The sequence below is a fragment of the Oncorhynchus kisutch genome, linkage group LG14, assembly GCF_002021735.2.
Source record: "Oncorhynchus kisutch isolate 150728-3 linkage group LG14, Okis_V2, whole genome shotgun sequence".
NCBI lineage: Eukaryota > Metazoa > Chordata > Actinopteri > Salmoniformes > Salmonidae > Oncorhynchus > Oncorhynchus kisutch.
The window spans coordinates 72,450,213-72,469,384 of record NC_034187.2 but is presented as its reverse complement, the minus strand read 5'-3'; the positions used below and the strand labels follow the sequence as shown (position 1 = coordinate 72,469,384).

General features: G+C 42.7%; 1 protein-coding gene across 1 annotated transcript in view; it reads right to left on the bottom strand.

Moving 5' to 3' along the window:
- vps50 (VPS50 subunit of EARP/GARPII complex) overlaps window positions 1-19,172 on the bottom strand; it is a 202,050-nt gene that overhangs the window by 86,445 nt on the left and 96,433 nt on the right. Inside the window, exons 14-16 of the mRNA XM_031788900.1 lie at window positions 2,192-2,283; window positions 1,332-1,426; window positions 714-812 (exon numbers count right to left, since the gene is read on the bottom strand). Of these exons, the coding sequence (XP_031644760.1) occupies window positions 714-812; window positions 1,332-1,426; window positions 2,192-2,283 (286 nt within the window). The remainder of the gene's footprint in view (window positions 1-713; window positions 813-1,331; window positions 1,427-2,191; window positions 2,284-19,172) is intronic.

Genomic DNA, 19,172 nt, shown 5'->3' with positions numbered 1-19,172 from the left:
TATAACAGTTCTGTGGTCAATTCAGGGGAGATAAAAACTAGCTACAATGTAAGTTGCACCTCTAAGCCCAGGGGGCACAATATAAATGTTAATGTCAAAATGTGTTAATGCAGCCAGTGCGACATAAGGAAGGCCCACACAGTTTGCTGACGAGTAATGGCTTCGTGGCTGCATCCTAAGTTGTTGAGTATTCAGACAGAATGTGAAAATGATGTTTAGGGAGCGGAGGGCGAGCAGGGGCTTGGTGGTAGAGTGTCTTAGTGTTGCTAACAGGGAAAATAGGATCAAAGCAGAGTTGGCCACTGTCTCTGCCAATGTTGCTCTTCTCCTGTGTTGCTCCCTCATTCCTGTCTCTCTTTGTCTCTCTTTATCTCGTCAGTCTCTCAACCTCTGTCTCACACTCGTATTCTCTCTCCACCTACCCCCTACTTACATGTTCTTTTTCTCTCTGATCACTATTTCTGTCAGTATACTGCTACTTATCATCTATAACACCTGACAGGTAAACACACAACTGATCAGTGCAGACATCTTCTGATATAATGCATTCATTTATAATTATATCCACTTATATTCAGGTTGGGGAGAACAATAATGATGTAAACAGACCATTGTTTTCCTGTGCAGATGGTGCAAACACATGTATCCAACCAGGAAAAATATCTTAGAACTTGGGTAAACATTCGCTAGCTAGGGCTAGGCAGGGACCTCACCTGTGGTAGTTCTTGAAGTAGTTTACGCTCTGACGTTTGATGGATTCCTGCAGCAACTCTGACTTACTGCCGCAGAACTCCTCCCCCACTTGCATCAGCCTGTGTGTGTGTGTGTGTGTGTGTGATTTACAGAGACACAGAAACAGAAAGGATGGGGAGAGAAAGGAGGAACAATGCCAAATGAGATCGAAAGAACACAAATGCGAGGGATTTTTTTATTTATTCGCCAGTAGTTCAAGTTCCCTAATTAACCCCATAGAGTTACTTCACAGCCATGTGGGCCTGAGACTGATCCCTGAGGAACCCCTATTCTCTCTCCCCACTGACCTGTAAGGACACAGCTGACCCAGAAACCCGATTCCTTAATTGACAAGCTTGTAAAGAGCCTGATTACGACCCTGTTCTGTTGGCAGAACAAGCAGATTCATTCATGCCCACATGTTCATTTAAAACAAGGGGTTTCACATGGACTGGGGGACAAAGGGAGAGCTTGAGGTTTCGGTCCCCTGTCGTTCAAACCAATTAGTCCTAATGAGGATGTGGTCGTAGAAATATAATTACTAGAACGGGTATCCCCATTCAATTCTATCAATTATATTTCTATGTAGGCGTCATTACCTGCTGATAACATCCAAGACCACGATGAAGTCGTCATATTTGAAGTTAGACATGTCTGTACCAAGCAGATAGGCTTTCACTTTTAGCTGGACTTCCTGTAGGAAGAGAAGGGGAGGAAGATTTGACAATATTAAATATTAGACTCATCTCCAGAGACTTTATTGTGGGTGAAGAGAATACTTGTTAGAGAGATGTGGAGGGGCGAGAGAGAGCGAGATGTGGGGGGGGCGAGAGAGAGCGAGATGTGGGGGGGGCGAGAGGGAGCGAGATGTGGGGGGGGGGGCGAGAGGGAGCGAGATGTGGGGGGGGCGAGAGGGAGCGAGCTGTGGGGGGGGGGCGAGAGGGAGCGAGATGTGGGGGGGGGGGGGGGCGAGGGAGTGAGATGTGGGGGGGGGCGAGAGGGAGCGAGATGTGGGGGGGCGAGAGGGAGCGAGATGTGGGGGGGGCGAGAGAGGGAGCGAGAGAGAAGAGAGGGAGCGAGAGAGAAGAGAGGGAGCGAGAGAGAAGAGAGGGAGCGAGAGAGAAGAGAGGAGGCGAGAGAGAAGAGAGGGAGCGAGAGAGAAGAGAGGAGGCGAGAGAGAAGAGAGGGAGCGAGAGAGAAGAGAAGAGGCGAGAGAGAAGAGAGGGAGCGAGAGGAGGCGATAGAGAAGAGAGGGAGCAAGAGAGGAGGCGAGAGAGAAGAGGGAGCGAGAGAGGAGGCGAGAGAGAAGAGAGGGAGCGAGAGAGGAGGCGAGAGAGAGAGAGAGAGAGGGGGGGGGGGGGGGGGGGAGAGGCGAGAGGGGGAGAGAGGGGGAGAGAGAGGAGAGAGAGAGAGAGAGCGAGAGAGCGAGAGCCAGAGAGTAGAAAGCTTGTGTTCTGACCTGCCAGATTCGAGTGAGTCCATGCTCCAGTTTCTTCTTTACATAGCTGTGGTCAACAACCGCCTCCTCGGTGTCTGCAGCACCCGCTTCATCTGGGGACACAAATCACACTGAAGTACCAGGCCGTATTCTATCATCTGCTGTTGTTTTGTTAGTAGGTGCTCATGATGTCAGTTGCTCATTCAGATGTATCTAGAACTGACTTTGGAACAGATTGGACTGAATTAACAGATTGGGGCAAATGTTGACTGTTTCACCCCCCATCTTAATAGTACAAGCAATACCTTTGCTTTTCAACCTTTCGTTTTGTTAGAGTAGCATTAATATTGCAAATAGATTGTGGGTCCTATCAATATAATTGTCTGAATAATTACCAATCCTCCATATATTTAAACAAATATGATTTATTCTAATTGCCATATATTTTTTAACTGCAATGTAATGTTTCACAAAAGTTCTGAAGATTTCTATTCTCATAGCTTCTACAGATTGTAAATTAAAGAGGAAAATTTTTACTAAGAGTCTTATTATAATATTGATCAATTGACTATGACGTTTAAAAATCGCGCACCAAATCAAATCAAATGTATTGGTCACATCCACATGGTCAGCAGATGTTAATGCAAGTGTAGTAAAATTCTTGTGCTTCTAGTTCTGACCATGAAGTAATATCTAACAAGTAATCAAACAATTTCACAACTGCCTTATACATACACAAGTGTAAAGGAATGAATAAGAATATGAGCGATGGCCAAACAGCATATGCAAGATGCAGTAGATGGTATAGAGTACAGTATAAACATGAGAAGAGTAGTGTATGTAAACATTATATAAAGTGGCATAGTTTAGTGGCTAGTGATATATTTATTACATCCAATTTTTTATGATTAAAGTGGCTAGAGTTGAGTCAGTATGTTGGCAGCAGCCACTCAATGTTAGTGGTGGCTGTTTAACAGTCTGATGACCTTGAGATGGAAGCTGTTTTTCAGTCTCTCGATCCCAGCTTTGATGCACCTGTACTGACCTCGCCTTCTGGATGATAGCGGGGTGAACAGGCAGTGGTTCGGCTGGTTGTTGTCCTTTATGATCTTTTTGGCCTTCCTGTGACTTCGGGTGGTGTCCTGGAGAGCAGGTAGTTTACCCCCGGTGATGCGTTGTGCAGACCTCACTACCCTCTGGAGAGCCTTACGGTTGTGGGCGGAGCAGTTGCCGTACCAGGCGGTGATACAGCTCGACAGGATGCTCTCGATTGTGCATCTGTAAAAGTTTGTGAGTGATTTTGGTGACAAACCAAATTTCTTCAGCCTCCTGAGGTTGAAGAGGCGCTTGTTGGGCCTTTCAGTTTTGTTGGACCATTTCAGTTTGTCTGATGTGTACGCCGAGGAACTTAAAACTTTTCACCTTCTCCACTACTGTCCCATCGATGTGGATAGGGGGCTGCTCCCTCTGCTGTTTCCTGAAGTCCTCGATCATCTCCCTTGTTTTGTTGACATTGAGTGTGAGGTTATTTTCCTGACACCACACTCCGAGGGCCCTCACCTCCTCCCTGTAGGCCGTCTCGTCGTTGTTGGTAATCAAGCCCACCACTGTAGTTGCGTCTGCAAACTTGATGATTGAGTTAGAGGCGTGCATGGCCACGCAGTCATGGGTGAACAGGGAGTACAGGAGAGGGCTGAGAATGCACCCTTGTGGGGCCCCAGTGTTTAGAATCAGCGGGGTGGAGATGCCGTTTCCTACCCTCACCACCTGGGGACAGACCGTCAGGAAGTCCAGGACCCAGTTGCACAGGGTGGGGTCAAGACCCAGGGCCTCGAGCTTGATAACGAGTTTGGAGGGTACTATGGTGCTAAATGCAGAGCTGTAGTTGATGAACAGCATTCTTACATAGGTATTCCTCTTGTCCAGATGGGTTAGGGCAGTGTGCAGTGTGATTGCGTCATCTGTGGACCTATTGGGGCGGTAAGCAAATTGGAGTGGGTCTAGGGTGTTAGGTAGGGTGGAGGTGATATGATCCTTAACTAGTCTCTCAAAGCACTTCATGATGACAGAGGTGAGTGCTACGGGGCAATAGTCATTTAGCTCAGTTACCTTAGCTTTCTTGGGAACTGAAACAATGGTGGCCCTCTTGAAGCATGTGGGAACAGCAGCCTGGGATAAGGATTGAATATGTCCGTAAACACACCAGCCAGCTGGTCTGCGCATGCGGCTAGGGATGCCGTCTGGGCCTGCAGCCTTGCGAGGGTTAACACGTTTAAATGCTTTACTCACGTTGGCTGCGGTGAAGGAGAGCCCGCAGGTTTTGGTAGCGGGCTGTGTCGTTGGCACTGTATTGTCCTCAAACCAAGCGAAAAAGTAGTTTAGTTTGTCTGGGAGCAGGACATCGTGGTCCGCGACGGGGCTGGGTTTCTTTTTGTAGTCAGTGATTGACCCTGCCACATACCTCTCATGTCTGAGCCGTTGAATTGTGACTCTACTTTGTCTCTATACTGACGCTTAGCTTGTTTGAATAGCTACACTGTTTGTATTCGGTCATATTTCCGGTCGTCTTGCCCTGATTAAAAGATGTGGTTCGCAATTTCAGTTTCGCACGAATGCTGCCATCAACCCACGGTTTCTGGTTGGGGATATTTTTAATAGTTGCTGTGGGTACAACATCACCGATGCACTTGCTAATAAACTTGCTCACCAAATCAGCGTATTCATCAATGTTATTATCCAACGCTACATATCCCAGTCCACGTGATCGAAGCAATCTTGAAGCGTGGAATCAAATTGGTGGGACCAGCGTTAAACAGACCTGAGCATGGGCATTTCCTGTTTTAGTTTCTGTCTATAGGCTGGGAGCAACAAAATGGAGTCGTGGTCATATTTTCCGAAAGGAGGACGGGGCAGGGCTTTGTATGCGTCGTGGAAGTTAGCGTAACAATGGTCCAGGATTTTTTCCGCCCGGGTAGCGTATTTCATATGCTGATAAAATTTAGGGAGTCTTGTTTTCAGATTAGCCTTGTTAAAATCCCCAGCTACAATGAATGCAGCCTCAGGATGTGGTTTCTATTTTACATAGAGTCCAATGAAGTTCATTCAGGGCCATCGATGTGTCTGCTTGGGGGCAAGTTCTCCCACTTAAAAATATGAGAGGCCTGTCATTTTCATCATAGGTAAACTTCAACTATGACAGACAATATGAGAAAAAAAATCCAGAAATGTCACGCCTTGGGTGTGACATGGGGTTATTGTATTGTCTTATTGGGGTTTTTGTAGGCATTGGGGTTGTGGTTGATTAGGGGTGTGTCTAGTATAGGCTTGGCTGCCTGAGGCGGTTCTCAATCTGAGTCAGGTGATTCTCGTTGTCTCGGATTGGGAACCGTATTTAGGTAGCCTGAGTTTCACTTTGTATTTCGTGGGTGATTGTTCCTGTCTCTGTGTAGTTTCACCAGATAGGCTGTAATTAGGTTTCACGTTCCGTTTGTTGTTTTGTATTGATCAGTTATTTCATGTATCGTTCCGTTTTTTCTTCATTAAAGATCATGATTAACCACCACGCTGCATTTCGGTCCGACTCTCTTTCTACAAACGAAGAACGCCGTTACAAGAAAATCACATTGTAGGATTTTTTATGAATTTATTTGCAAATACAATACCAGTCAAAAGTTTGGACAAACCCCCTTTTTGGAGGTTTTCTTTATTTTTACTATTTGACATTGTAGAATAATAGTGAAGACATCAAAAATATGAAACAACAAATATGGATCCATGTAGTAACCAAAAAAGTGTTAAACAACTCTAAATCTATTTTAGATTCTTCAAAATAGCCACCCTTTGCCTTGATGACAGCTTTGCACACTCTTGGCATTCTCTCAACCAGCTTCACCTGGAATGCTTTTCCAACAGTCTTGAAGGAGTCCCCACATATGCTGAGCAATTGTTGGCTGCTTTTCCTTCACTCTGCGGCCCAACTCAACCCAAACCATCTCAATTGGGTTGATTGTGGAGGCCAGGTTATTTGATGAAGCACTCCATCAAATATCAAATAGCCCTTACACAGGCTGGAGGGGTGTTTTGGGTCACTGTTGAAAAACAAATTATTGTCCCACTATGCGCAAACAAGATGGGATGGCGTATCGCTACACAATGCTCTGGTAGCCATAGTGGCTAAGTGTGCCATGAACTCTACATAAAGCACAGATAGTGTCACCAGCAAAGCACCCCGACACCACCTCCTCCATGCTTCATGGTGGGAACCATACATGTGAAGGTCATCCGTTCACCTACTCTGCGTCTCACAAAGACACGGCGGTTGGAACCAAAAATCTAACATTTGAACTCATCAGACCAAGCGGACAGATTTCCACCGGTCTAATGTTCATTGCTCGTGTTTCTTGACCCAAGCAAGTCTCTTCTTATTATTATTGGTGTCCTTTAGTAGTGGTTTCTTTGCAGCAATTCGACCATGAAGGCCTGATTCACGCAGTCTCCTCTGAACAGTTGATGTTGAGATGTGTCTGTTACTTGAACTCTGAGAAGCATTTATTTGGGCTGCAATTTCTGAAGCTGGTAACTCTAATGAACTTATCCTCTGCAGTAGAGGTAACTATGGGTCTTCCTTTCTGTGGCAGTCCTCATGAGAGCCAGTTTCATCATTGCGCTTGATGGTTTTGCGACTGCACTATTAAGAAACTTTCGAAGTTTTTTACATTTTCCGGATTGACTGACCTTCATGTTTATCTTTCCTTATTTGAGCTGTTCTTGCCATAATAAGGACTTGGCATTTTACCAAATAGGGCTATCCTCTGTATATCAACCCCTACCTTGGGGTGGCAGGTAGCCTAGTGGTTAGAGTGTTGGGCCAGTAATCATAAGGTAGCTAAATCGAATCCCCGAGCTGACAAGGTAAAAATCTGTCATTCTGTCCCTGAACAAGGCAGTTAACCCACTGTTCCTAGGCCGTCATTGTAAATTAAATTAAATGTTCCTAACTGACTTGTCTAGTTAAATAAAGGTTAAATTTTAAAAAGTAAAATTGCCACAACACAACTGATTAGCTCAAACACATTCAGAAGCAAAGAAATTCCACAACTTAACGTTTAACAAGGCACAGCTTTAAATTGAAATGCATTCCAGGTGACTACCTCATGAAGCTGGTTGAGATAATGCCAAGATCTTTTTCCGCAAACACCTTAACTGAACTCTGATCATTACACAGATGCACCTTGTGCTGGGGGAAATTAAAGGGCACTCTAAAATGTGCAGTTGTGTCACACAACTCAGTTCCACAAATGTCTCAAGTGGAGAGAGCATGCAATTGGCATACAGACTGCAGGAATGTCCAACTGAGCTGTTGCCAGAGAACTGAATGTTCATTTCTCTACCATAAACTGCCTCCAACGTCGTTCTAGAGAATTTGTCAGTACATCCAACCGGCTTCAAAACCGCAGACCACATGTAACCACGCCAGCCCAGGAACTCCACAACCAGCTGCTTCACCTATGGGATGGTCTGAGACCAGCTCGGACACCAGATGAAACTGAGGAGTATTGGATCTGATTTTAATAGCTAACATTTCAATGGTCATAATAAATAGATATGCCGATAGTGGAAAACCTTATTTTACTCCTCAACAGTATAATACTTTGAGAAGTAAACATTATTTACTATTTTACACCTGGGGTTACTGAGTAACATCTCCCACCCCCATCCTCGTAGCAGTGTCATCTTTCCTTCTCCACCCCATTATACTAACCGTAATTTACAACGCCAATAGTAATGTTGGCAGCCGTCCACATTAGCCATCATGCTACTGATAAGCCCCATTTCCATACCCTCCTCATTTGGCTTAGTGTTTCCTCTGTAGATGATGTGATGACAGGAACAGAACAGCGGGAGAGAGACATACGTTACAGCCATTGTCATGTAATTCAGACAGACACTAAAGAGGTCACAGCACCTTCTCTGCCAGCCAGCCAGCCTCGCCAGGCATCACATCAGAGAGAGAAGAAGAGCAGGAGAGAGGAGGAATACTGGCTTAGACCTGAAGACTTCCTGTATATGAGCTTAGGGGAATGTTGCCTACCCTCTGCAGTCAATAACAAATAGCTGTAATTTATACAATTGAGAAGATTCCATTGAAGTAATACAATTCTTCTCAGTGACACCCGGGCGAAGTTCTCTCCATTTCATCATTCCCTCCATATGAAAATGACAGAGCCCAACAGTTCTGAGACAAGAAGCAACACATTGAGGAAACTCTGGATGAGAGAGAGCAGAGATCAGTCTCAGGACTATCCCTCACACAGACGGAAAAGCAACACATTACTTTATTTTACACAACGTGGTGATGGCGACCCCCTGTTTGCATCCAAACAGTCCCAGGCTGTCGCCAGTCAACCCTGTATCAAATCAAATTTTATTTGACACATGAGCCGAATACAACAGGTACAGTGAATACAACCTTACAGTGAATTGCTTACTTACAAGCTTTTAACCAAGCCCTTAACCAACCATTATCAAGGAACCTACCAGGTACAACCCTAAATCTGTAATCATGGGCACCCTCTTAGATATCATCCTGACCAACTTGCCCTCTAAATACAGCTCTGCTGTCTTCAACCAGGATCTCAGCGATCACTGCCTCATTGCCTGCGTGCGTAATGGGTCCGCGGTCAAACGACCACCCCTCATCACTGTCAAACGCTCCCTAAAACACTTCAGTGAGCAGGCCTTTCTAATCGACCGGGTATCCTGGAAGGATATTGACCTCATCCCGTCAGTAGAGGATGCCTGGTTGCTCTTCAAAAGTACTTTCCTTTCAATCTTAAATAAGCATGCCACATTCAAAAAAATGTAGAACTAAGAACAGATATAGCCCTTGGTTCACCCAAGACTTGACTGCCCTTGACCAGCACAAAAACATCCTGTGGCGTTCTGCATTAGCATCGAATAGCACACGCAATATGCAACTTTTCAGGGAAGTCAGGAACCAATATACTCAATCAGTTAGGAAAGCTAAGGCTTTTTCAAACAGACATTTTCTTCCTGTGGGAACTAATTCCAAAATGTTCTGGTACACTAAAGTCCCAGAGAATAAGAGCACCTCCTCCCAGCTGCCCACTGTACTGAGGATAGGAAACACTGTCACCACCGATAATCGATCATTTCAATAAGCATTTTCTACGGCTGGCCATGCTTTCCACCAGGCTACCCCAACCCCTGCAAACATCTCCGCACCCACTGTAGCAACTTGCCCCGCCCCCGCTTCTCCTTAACCCAAATCCAGACAGCTGATGTTCTGAAAGAACTGCAAAATCTGGATCCCTACAAATCAGCTGGGCTAGAAAATCTGGACCCTCTCTAAAATGATCCGCCGAAATTGTTGCAACCCCTATTACTAGCCTATTCAACCTCTACAGATGTCTGAATGTCTAATATGGTGTGTATTGATGTCTGCGTGTCTAATATGGTGTGTATTGATGTCTGCGTGTCTAATATGGTGTGTATTGATGTCTGTGTGTTTAATATGGTGTGTATTGATGTCTGTGTGTTTAATATGGTGTGTATTGATGTCTGCGTGTCTAATATGTGTATTGATGTCTGCGTGTCAAATATGGTGTGTATTGATGTCTGCCTGTCTAATATGTGTATTGATGTCTGTATGTTTAATATGGTGTGTATTGATGTCTGCCTGTCTAATATGTGTATTGATGTCTGTATGTTTAATATGGTGTGTATTGATGTCTGCGTGTTTAATATGGTGTGTATTGATGTCTGCGTGTTTAATATGGTGTGTATTGATGTCTGCGTGTCTAATATGGTGTGTATTGATGTCTGTATGTTTAATATGATGTGTATTGATGTCTGCGTGTCTAATATGTCTATTGATGTCTGCGTGTCTAATATGTCTATTGATGTCTGCGTGTCTAATATGGTGTGTATTGATGTCTGCGTGTCTAATATGATGTGTATTGATGTCTGCCTGTCTAATATGTCTATTGATGTCTGCGTGTCTAATATGTGTATTGATGTCTGAGTGTCTAATATGTGTATTGATGTCTGCGTGTCTAATATGATGTGTATTGATGTCTGCCTGTCTAATATGTGTATTGATGTCTGCGTGTCTAATATGATGTGTATTGATGTCTGCCTGTCTAATATGTGTATTGATGTCTGCGTGTCTAATATGATGTGTATTGATGTCTGCCTGTCTAATATGTGTATTGATGTCTGTATGTCTAATATGATGTGTATTGATGTCTGTATGTTTAATATGGTGTGTATTGATGTCTGCGTGTTTAATATGGTGTGTATTGATGTCTGCGTGTCTAATATGGTGTGTATTGATGTCTGCGTGTCTAATATGGTGTGTATTGATGTCTGTGTGTTTAATATGGTGTGTATTGATGTCTATGTTTAATATGGTGTGTATTGATGTCTGTATGTTTAATAGGGTGTGTATTGATGTCTGTATGTTTAATAGGGTGTGTATTGATGTGAGTGCACATTAAGCAGTGAAGGATGAAGGTAACCGGTTGTAGAAATCACTGGCTGGCTACAGTACATCTCAAGGGGAACCATAAAACATGGGGTATTTGGAGAATAAACATTGAATTCCACTGAAAGAAAGCGGTTGAGCTTGAGGTGACCTTCAAACTTCGTTGGAGGGGCCTGAGAGAGGTCATTCCTAAACCCTACAGCTCTGAAGGGCAATTTCGTCACAGAACCGCCGCAGTGGAAAAGCGCACCCAGACACACACACCATAACAGACACAGACATCAATACACACCATATCAGACACAGACATCAAATCAGACACAGCAAGCCGGGACAAACGAAGGAGAAAAAGACCTTGCCGGCATGAAGTTAATATCAACCTGAGCCTAGGTAACTCTGAAGTGGCTAAACTACACTTGTCTTTCTTTGTACCAGCCACATAAGATGTGAACGCTCAACCACTACCATCCTCTGAGAGCACTTGCATTAACGTCAATCAAAAAGAGAAGAAAAACTCAAGATGTGACCTAGATGATGACCAGTGGTGGTTTGTGCTATTTAAGATGAGGGAGGATGATTATTTTGATTCAGCGTGGCCTTATATTTCTATGACAGCATATTTGATAACTGTCATTCATATTCCATTCACCCAGCTCAATGTAACATCAATAGGCTTAGGCTACTGCATGAAACTTGAATTTTCCCTGTACAAATCATGAGGTGCATGAGGTTGCTGCCTATTTCTCAGGCCCAGAAGCTAGAATATGCATATAATTGTCAGATTAGGATAGAAAACACTCTAAAGTAACCAAAACAGTCAAAATATTGTCTGCGAGTATTTCAGAACTGATATTGCAGGCGAAAACCTGAGGAAAACCCAACCCGGAAGTGCTGTTTTTCCTGAAAGCTCTCTGTTCCATTGCCTGCCTTCGCTCCAATTCAAGGGATATCAACCAGATTCCTTTTCCTATGGCTTCCCCATGGTGTGAACAGTCTTTAGACATAGTTTCAGGCTTTTATTTTGAAAAATGAGCAAGATCGATCACATCGCGTCAGTGGATGGCTGGGTGCCGGCTGGGTGCCAGCAGCGTTTTACATGCGCAACAGCTTGGAGCAGACATTTCTCTCTCTCTCCTATTGAAGAAGCTACAGTCCTGGTTGAAATATTATCGATTATATATTGTAAAAACAACCTAAGGATTGATTATTAAAAACATGTGACGTGTTTCTACGAATTTTACGGATTCTATTTGGAATTTGTGTCTGCGATGTCGTGACCCCTCGAGAGTCTGTGGATTTCTGAACATAACGCACCAACCAAATGGAGGTATTTTGGATATAAAATAAAATTATATCTTTATGGAACAAAAGGAACATTTATTGTGTAACTTGTGAGTGCAAATATCTGAAGATCATCAAAGGTAAGCGATTGAATTGCTTTTCTGACTTTCGTGACCAATCTACTTGGCTGCTAGCTGTTTGTAATATTTTGTCTACTGAGAGAGGTGTCCTTACGTAAACGCTTGGTATGCTTTCGCCGAAAAGCTTTATTGACATCTGACACGCCAGGTGGATTAACAACAAGCTAAGCTGTGTTTTGCTATATTGCACTTGTGATTTCATGAAAATTTAATCTTTTTTCATAATTTTATTTGAATTTGGCGATCTGCATTTCAGCGGATGTCCCGCTAACGGGATGGGTGCATCAAGAAGCTAGCTAACATAACATAGCATCCCTCTCTGTTTGAGCTGGGTGTTGAGTAGGCAAAACTGTCTGGCTGCATTTTCTATCTAAGTGAAAGTTTTAATATATATATATATATATATATTAAATATATAGCTCTCACCGAATATAGCTCTCGCTCTTCCTTCTCCTTAATTTTGGAAGAATTTAATTTGTTCATAACTGTTCAACTATTGGCTTTCTCTCTTTGAATCAACTACTCACCACATTTCATGCAATGCAGTGCTAGCTAGCTGTACTTTTCGGTATGATATTCATTCTCTGATCTTTTGATTGGGTGGACAACATGTCAGTTCATGCTGCAAGAGCTCTGACAGGTTGGAGGATGTCCTCCGGAAGTTGTCATAATTACTATGTACATCTATGGAAGCAGGTAACAACCATGAGCCTCCTAGGTTTTGTATTGAAGTCAATGTACCCAGAGGAGGACAGAAACTAGCTGAGACGGCTGTTGAGGCTACTGTAGACCATTGCAAAACAGTGCGTTTAAATAAATTATTTGGCGACGAATATGTTTAGTATAGTTTCATCTAAAAATTGTACTATTATAATTTTTTTTTACATGAAATTTACTGGAGGACGACGATCTACCCCTTCTTCCTCTGTGGAGCCTCCACTGATGAAGACAGCAGTTGAAACTATACTAAACATATAGGCTCAGTCTTTTGGAGTGACATCCCTACCTATTGAAACCTCTAGTTATAGAAAGTGGTAAATATTCAGGGATGTTACAGTTACGGAATATAATCCAGGGATTATGATAGAGAACAATATGACATCACAGAAAAAATAAACAAGCTACTGGAGAACTCAGGTACTATAAACGGGTGCCCATTCGTGACTAGTTTCACCTTGTGAGGGCTTTTGGCTCCACTTGACATTTTCCCACAAAACATTGCTATTTTTATCCATCTTTGTGCAGACTGGAGCTTCATCCAGAGGACTTGGACTACTAGTCTTTTGACATGAACTGCTGTCAGAGTGTGGACAGAAGATGACATCTGCACTGACCCATTCCAACTGGGAAGTTTAAAAAAGGGAGACTTCATTTGAAAATAATTAATTTGAAACTCTCCTTTTAATCCCCTTGATATATATTATATCAATAGTAATACTTTAATTATTTTAATCAAATACACAATATTAACTATATTGTAGACTTGTTTAATACGATATACGCTACGCATTTAACTCATATTTTGCAGTCACAACACTGAAGAGTGAGAGGCCTCCAATTTTCTAGGTGAACTGGATGTTTATAACAAACCTACTCTCCACATATCCTATTGACTGATTGTTAATGGAAAACTGTGCAGCATCAACACTGCAGGCATACTGACAGAAGTTCTGGAAGTGTCAAACTCAGAGGTGACAGTGAGTCAGACAGCCAAATGACACAAAAGACTATACAGATACTATCTCCCAAGATGTAGTTAACATTTTACACCCACCCACACACAGACATTCCACCCACCCACCCGTTCAGGTCAACCAAAATGGTGTCCAAAGCTCTGACAAAATTAGAGCAGCATGGAGAAAGTAATTAGAACAGAGCCTAACAGAGCAGAACATAACAGAAGCAGAGCAGAGCAGAGCCAGACAGACACAGGAAAGTTTATTTGGGCAGTGTTCATAATTCAGATGAGATGTTCAAGCTGTTCTTTAGATTTTACAGATATACTAATGACCATATTTATCTCAAATCAAAATGTATTGGTCACATACGAGTGTTTAGTAGATGTTATTAATTTCACAACAATACACACAAATCTAAGTAAAGGAATGGAATTAAGAATATATAAATATTTGGACGAGCAATGTCAGAGCGGCATAGACTAAGATACAGTAGAATAGAATACAGTATATACATATGAGATGAGTAGTGCAAAATATGTAAACATTAAAGTCTATGTATATAGGGCTGCAGCCTCATGAGCTAGTGATGGCTGTTTAACAGTCTGATGGCCTTGAGATTGAAAAACAGCTTCTGTCTCTTGGTCCCAGCTTAGACGCACCTGTGCTGACCTCGCCTTCTGGATCATAGCGGGGTGAACAGGCAGTGGCTCGGGTGGTTGTTGTCCTGGAGGGCAGGTAGTTTGCCCCAGGTAATGCGTTGGGCAGACTGCACCATCGCTGGAGAGCCCTCTCAATTAGAATACTAACATTTGGGGGGTACTTATGTTTGTCCTAATTCAGACATGTACAAGTGTGTATTGATACGCATGTGTGAATTAGAAATGTGTTTCGGCATATCCCAACTCCCGAGACACACTTGGAGGGTGTGATTTGTCACACCTCTGCTGAGAGTGAATTTTGCTATTGTTATTATCATAATGCATTTCCAGCACCGGGTGATGAAAGTAGGCAATTCTCTAACTGATCATGAATACAGAGACACAATCAGTGTAAAGAGCATGTGATGTCAGACATATGACAGCTCATCATAGCTACTCATTTTAAATAATGCATTTCCTGATTTGTAAGGTGAATCTCATAATTTGTCACATCTTGGTTTGCCTGATTGGAATTGTCACTTTGAATGGCCCAACAGTGTTCTAAATCTATTACACCCCCCCCCCCCCCCCCAACTGCATGTTAGTTGCTAGGGATATACAATATGGGGCCTCCTGAGTGGCGCGGCAGTCTAAGGCACCACTAACTCGAGTCACACTGCATTATTTCTCCCTCATGCAACAATTCATGTTGTTAATCCAACGACCAGATAAAGTTAAGTTAATATTCCTCAATATTAAAAAAAAATAAGATAAGCTTGAGTTGTTATTATTAGCGGCTTATCGGAACACTTTGCTATAGTCATTCATTGCCGCTCCAGTGCATTTCATGGCTTATAAAAGTGTTTACCAAAGTGTTGACAAGCTGAATAACAACTTAAACATGAACTTACACATAAAAACAGCAGCTCTTTGTTGTATTCATTGAGTCCCTCTAGTAATGGTTTTACAAGTTCCTGTGATGCAAAACACCTGGCAGGCTAAGAATGACCTGTCGGTGCATCCTAACCATGTCATAGAGAGGTGAACAAATTGCACTGTCATTTCTCCTGACTGGGCCAAGAACGACTGCATGAGTCACTGCCTGAGAGAAAGAATGGAAGAAAAGAAAGAATAGGAAATCCCAGGCCCACTCTGACATCATAGAGGAAATAGAGGAAAGTGTTCTTTAACAGAGTGAGAAGGGAGATAAGCCTCTAAAATGGTACCATGCCCCCCCCCCCCCCCCCCCATGAAAAGCCATCTTTTATCAAATCAAATTGTATTGGTCACATACACATGGTTAGCAGATGTTATTGCTAAGTGTGGCGAAATGCTTGTGCTTCTAGTTCCGACAGTGCAGTAATATCTAACATGTAATCTAACAATTCCACAACAACTACCTAATACACACAAATCTAAGTAAAGGAATAAGAATATATACATATAAATAGATGGATGAGCAATGACAGCGCAGCATAGGCAAGATGCAATATATGGTATAAAATACACTATATACATATGAGATGAGTTATGCAAGATATGGAAACATTAAAGTGACCAGCGATCCAATTATTAAAAGAGATTCAATTAAAGCGATGTAATGTAGTGTGCATCTCCTCTCTCACCAGGCAGAAATAGTGCACATTACGCATAAAAGTTTCTAGGCCTTGCTATGTACCACCCAGGTCAACTGAATATCCCTGGAAAGCTTATCTCATTGGTTACAAGACTATCAAGGTGCCATAGTAGCCAATCCCATCTGTAATGGATGCCTAGAGCGCGATAGACATTCAATGTTGCCATTAGGTCATACATCATCAGATATCTAGCCTTTTGCCAGTGTTATGGTCCATCCAACCTAAGTGTTAAGTTGACACCCCTCATGTTGCTATAGCTCAAACACTGACCAAATCAAACCTTACCTCGTAAGATGTTTGCTGTTTGGTGAAAACGTTATGTAAAATAAAAAATTTGACTCTCGGGGCTGGTGATCAATAACGGTAGGTCACATGGAGACAAAATAAGACATCCTTATGATCTGTGGAGTTCTGGCTTTCGGTGTCTATCAATGTATTCCATGTTTATTTCCTTTATGCTTCACAACGCTAACCGGAATGTAGGAAGCATCCATCTTGAAATGAGGTCATCTGCTCGGCCTGCCCTTATAGGTTCGTATACCCATATTGTAGTAAATCACACCAAAGATTTTAAGGCACCAATCAACAGCCAAGATAGTAAGCTTTCTGCAGACACCCTGCTTTTGCAGATAAGGGCTACCGTTCTTATACCAGACTGAAGTGAATAAAATAAAAAATTGGGTCCCCAATTTACATTACATTTAAGAGGGGAAAAATGGAAGGAAAGAAAGCAAGCCCAGGCCCACTGTGACATCACAGAGGAAATAGAGGCGGAAAGTGTTCTTTAACAAAGGAGAGAGAAGGGAGATTAGCTCATCTGACTGGCTTGGAGAGGAGATTAGAGGGGAGGGGAGGAGAGGTCAGTCTGCTAAAGAAAGAGGGAGCTGAACACGGACTGTTAATGCTACTAATGGGAACAAGGGAGGGATGAAAGAGGAGCCTGAGGAGGAGGATGATATAGATGATATAAAAGGACAAAGACATAAATGGTGCAATAGAGTATTTCTAGGTTACTTTGTATCAAGACTGGGTCTCAGTTTGACACCAGCAAAATGTGAATTGAACTAGTAATTGAACTCACTCTAATGTTCTTCCGAAAATACCAGAAAGCAGTTTAGCTTGAACAAGGCAAGCCACAGACAGGAAATAATCTGCGGAGTGAGGTGTGATGAAACATCACTGTGTTAACAGATATCCTTCCTCTGACGACGAAAAGGAAGGATGCCAGAAAAAAGCCGGCCAACGCCTCTAAACCTACATCACATAGCTCAAAGACGAAGTTTCTCAAAGCAATAGAAAGAGACTAGATTTTGACAAGGAGCCTTGAGAAACTCGGACGGTCTCCATTCAAATCCTAGCCGGCCAAACAGTTATCTAAACACCAATGTGAAAGTAATGAATTTACGTAATTTCCTCTTTTGACCTGGCAATCGCATTCTGCACCAACTTTGCGAGTGAAGATTATGTTGGAGTGTGAAAACACAAATCCAAACTGGTCACAGGCCAGGGAAAGCAATTTACCTGCTGACAGGCCTGGCAAATGAAGGAGAGAGAAGCTGCCTTAACAAAGATGGAGGTAAGTAGCAGAGGCAATGGAAGGCAATGGGAGGAGTAATTGTCAATTTCCGCACGGGGATTGCACTGTTATTCAATGTCCCAGACACACATAATTAGCCAAGCAACAATGTACAGCTGAAATCGGAAGTTTACATACACTTAGGTTGTTTTTCAACCACTCCTGGCTTTAGAAGCTTCTGATGGGCTAATTGACATCTTTTGAGTCAATTGGAGGTGTACCTGTGGATGTATTTCAAGGCCTACCTTCAAACTCAGTGCCTCTATGCTTGACATCATGTGAAAATAAAAAGAACTCAGCCAAGAAATTGTAGACCTCCACAAGTCTGGTTCATCCTTGGGAGCAATTTCAAAACGCCTGAAGGTACCACGTTCATCTGTACAAACAATAGATTGCAAGTCTAAACACCATGGGACCACGCAGCTGTCATACCTCTCAGGAAGGAGACGCATTCTTTACGGAAAGTGCAAATTAATCCCAGAACAACAACAAAGGACCTTGTGAAGATGCTGGAGGAAACAGGTACAAAAGTATCTATATCCACAGTAAAACGAGTCCTATATTGACATGACCTGAAAGGCCGCTCAGCACGGAAGCCGCCATAAAAAAGCCAGACTACGTTTGCAACTGCAAATGGGGATAAAGATGGTACTTTTTGGGGAAATGTCTGATGAAACAAAAATAGAACTGTTTGGCCATAATTACAATCGTTTCGTTTGGAGGAAAAAGGGGGAGGCTTGCATGCTGAAGAACACCATCCCAACCGTGAAGCACGGGGGTGGCAGCATCATGGGGGGTGCTTTGCAGCAGGAGGGACTGGTGCACTTCACAAAATAGATGGCATCATGAGGCCGGAAAATTACGTGGATATATTGAAGCAACATCTCAAGACATCAGTCGGGAAGTTAAAGCTTGGTCGCAAATGGGTCTTCCAAATGGACAATAACCCCAAGCATACTTCCAAAGTTGTGGCAAAATGGCTTAAGGACAACAAAGTCCTCTGGGAATGTGATGAAAGAAAAAAATGCTGAAATAAATCACTCCCTCTACTATTATTCTGACATTTCACATTCAGAAAATAAAGTGGTGATCCTAACTGACCTAAAACAGGGAATTTTTACTAGGATTAAATGTCAGGAATTGTGAAAAATTGTATTTGGCTAAGGTGTATGTAAACTTCCGACTTCAACTGTAGATGAAAATGCCTAAATGATCAGAAGGAACTGGTGTGGCTACATATGAATGATGTCATGTTAAGCTAACTATGGAGTGTCCATTTCTCTTGGACTTAATGAAGAAAGACAGTAGTCCAAGTTAGACTGTAGTATATACATTTGGCACACCCAATACATTACACTAAATAACAGGAGATGTTAAGAGAAATGTCATGCTCCTATGAGATCATAAGAACTAAAAAACTCAACTTGTTCACAAACATAAAACGAACGTTACTACTTCATCCATCTTGAGGCGAAGCTGTACACGTGGGAAGGCAAATATCAAGGCCAACATCTTCCCCCCTCCGTCCTGGATTGGTTGTGTGTT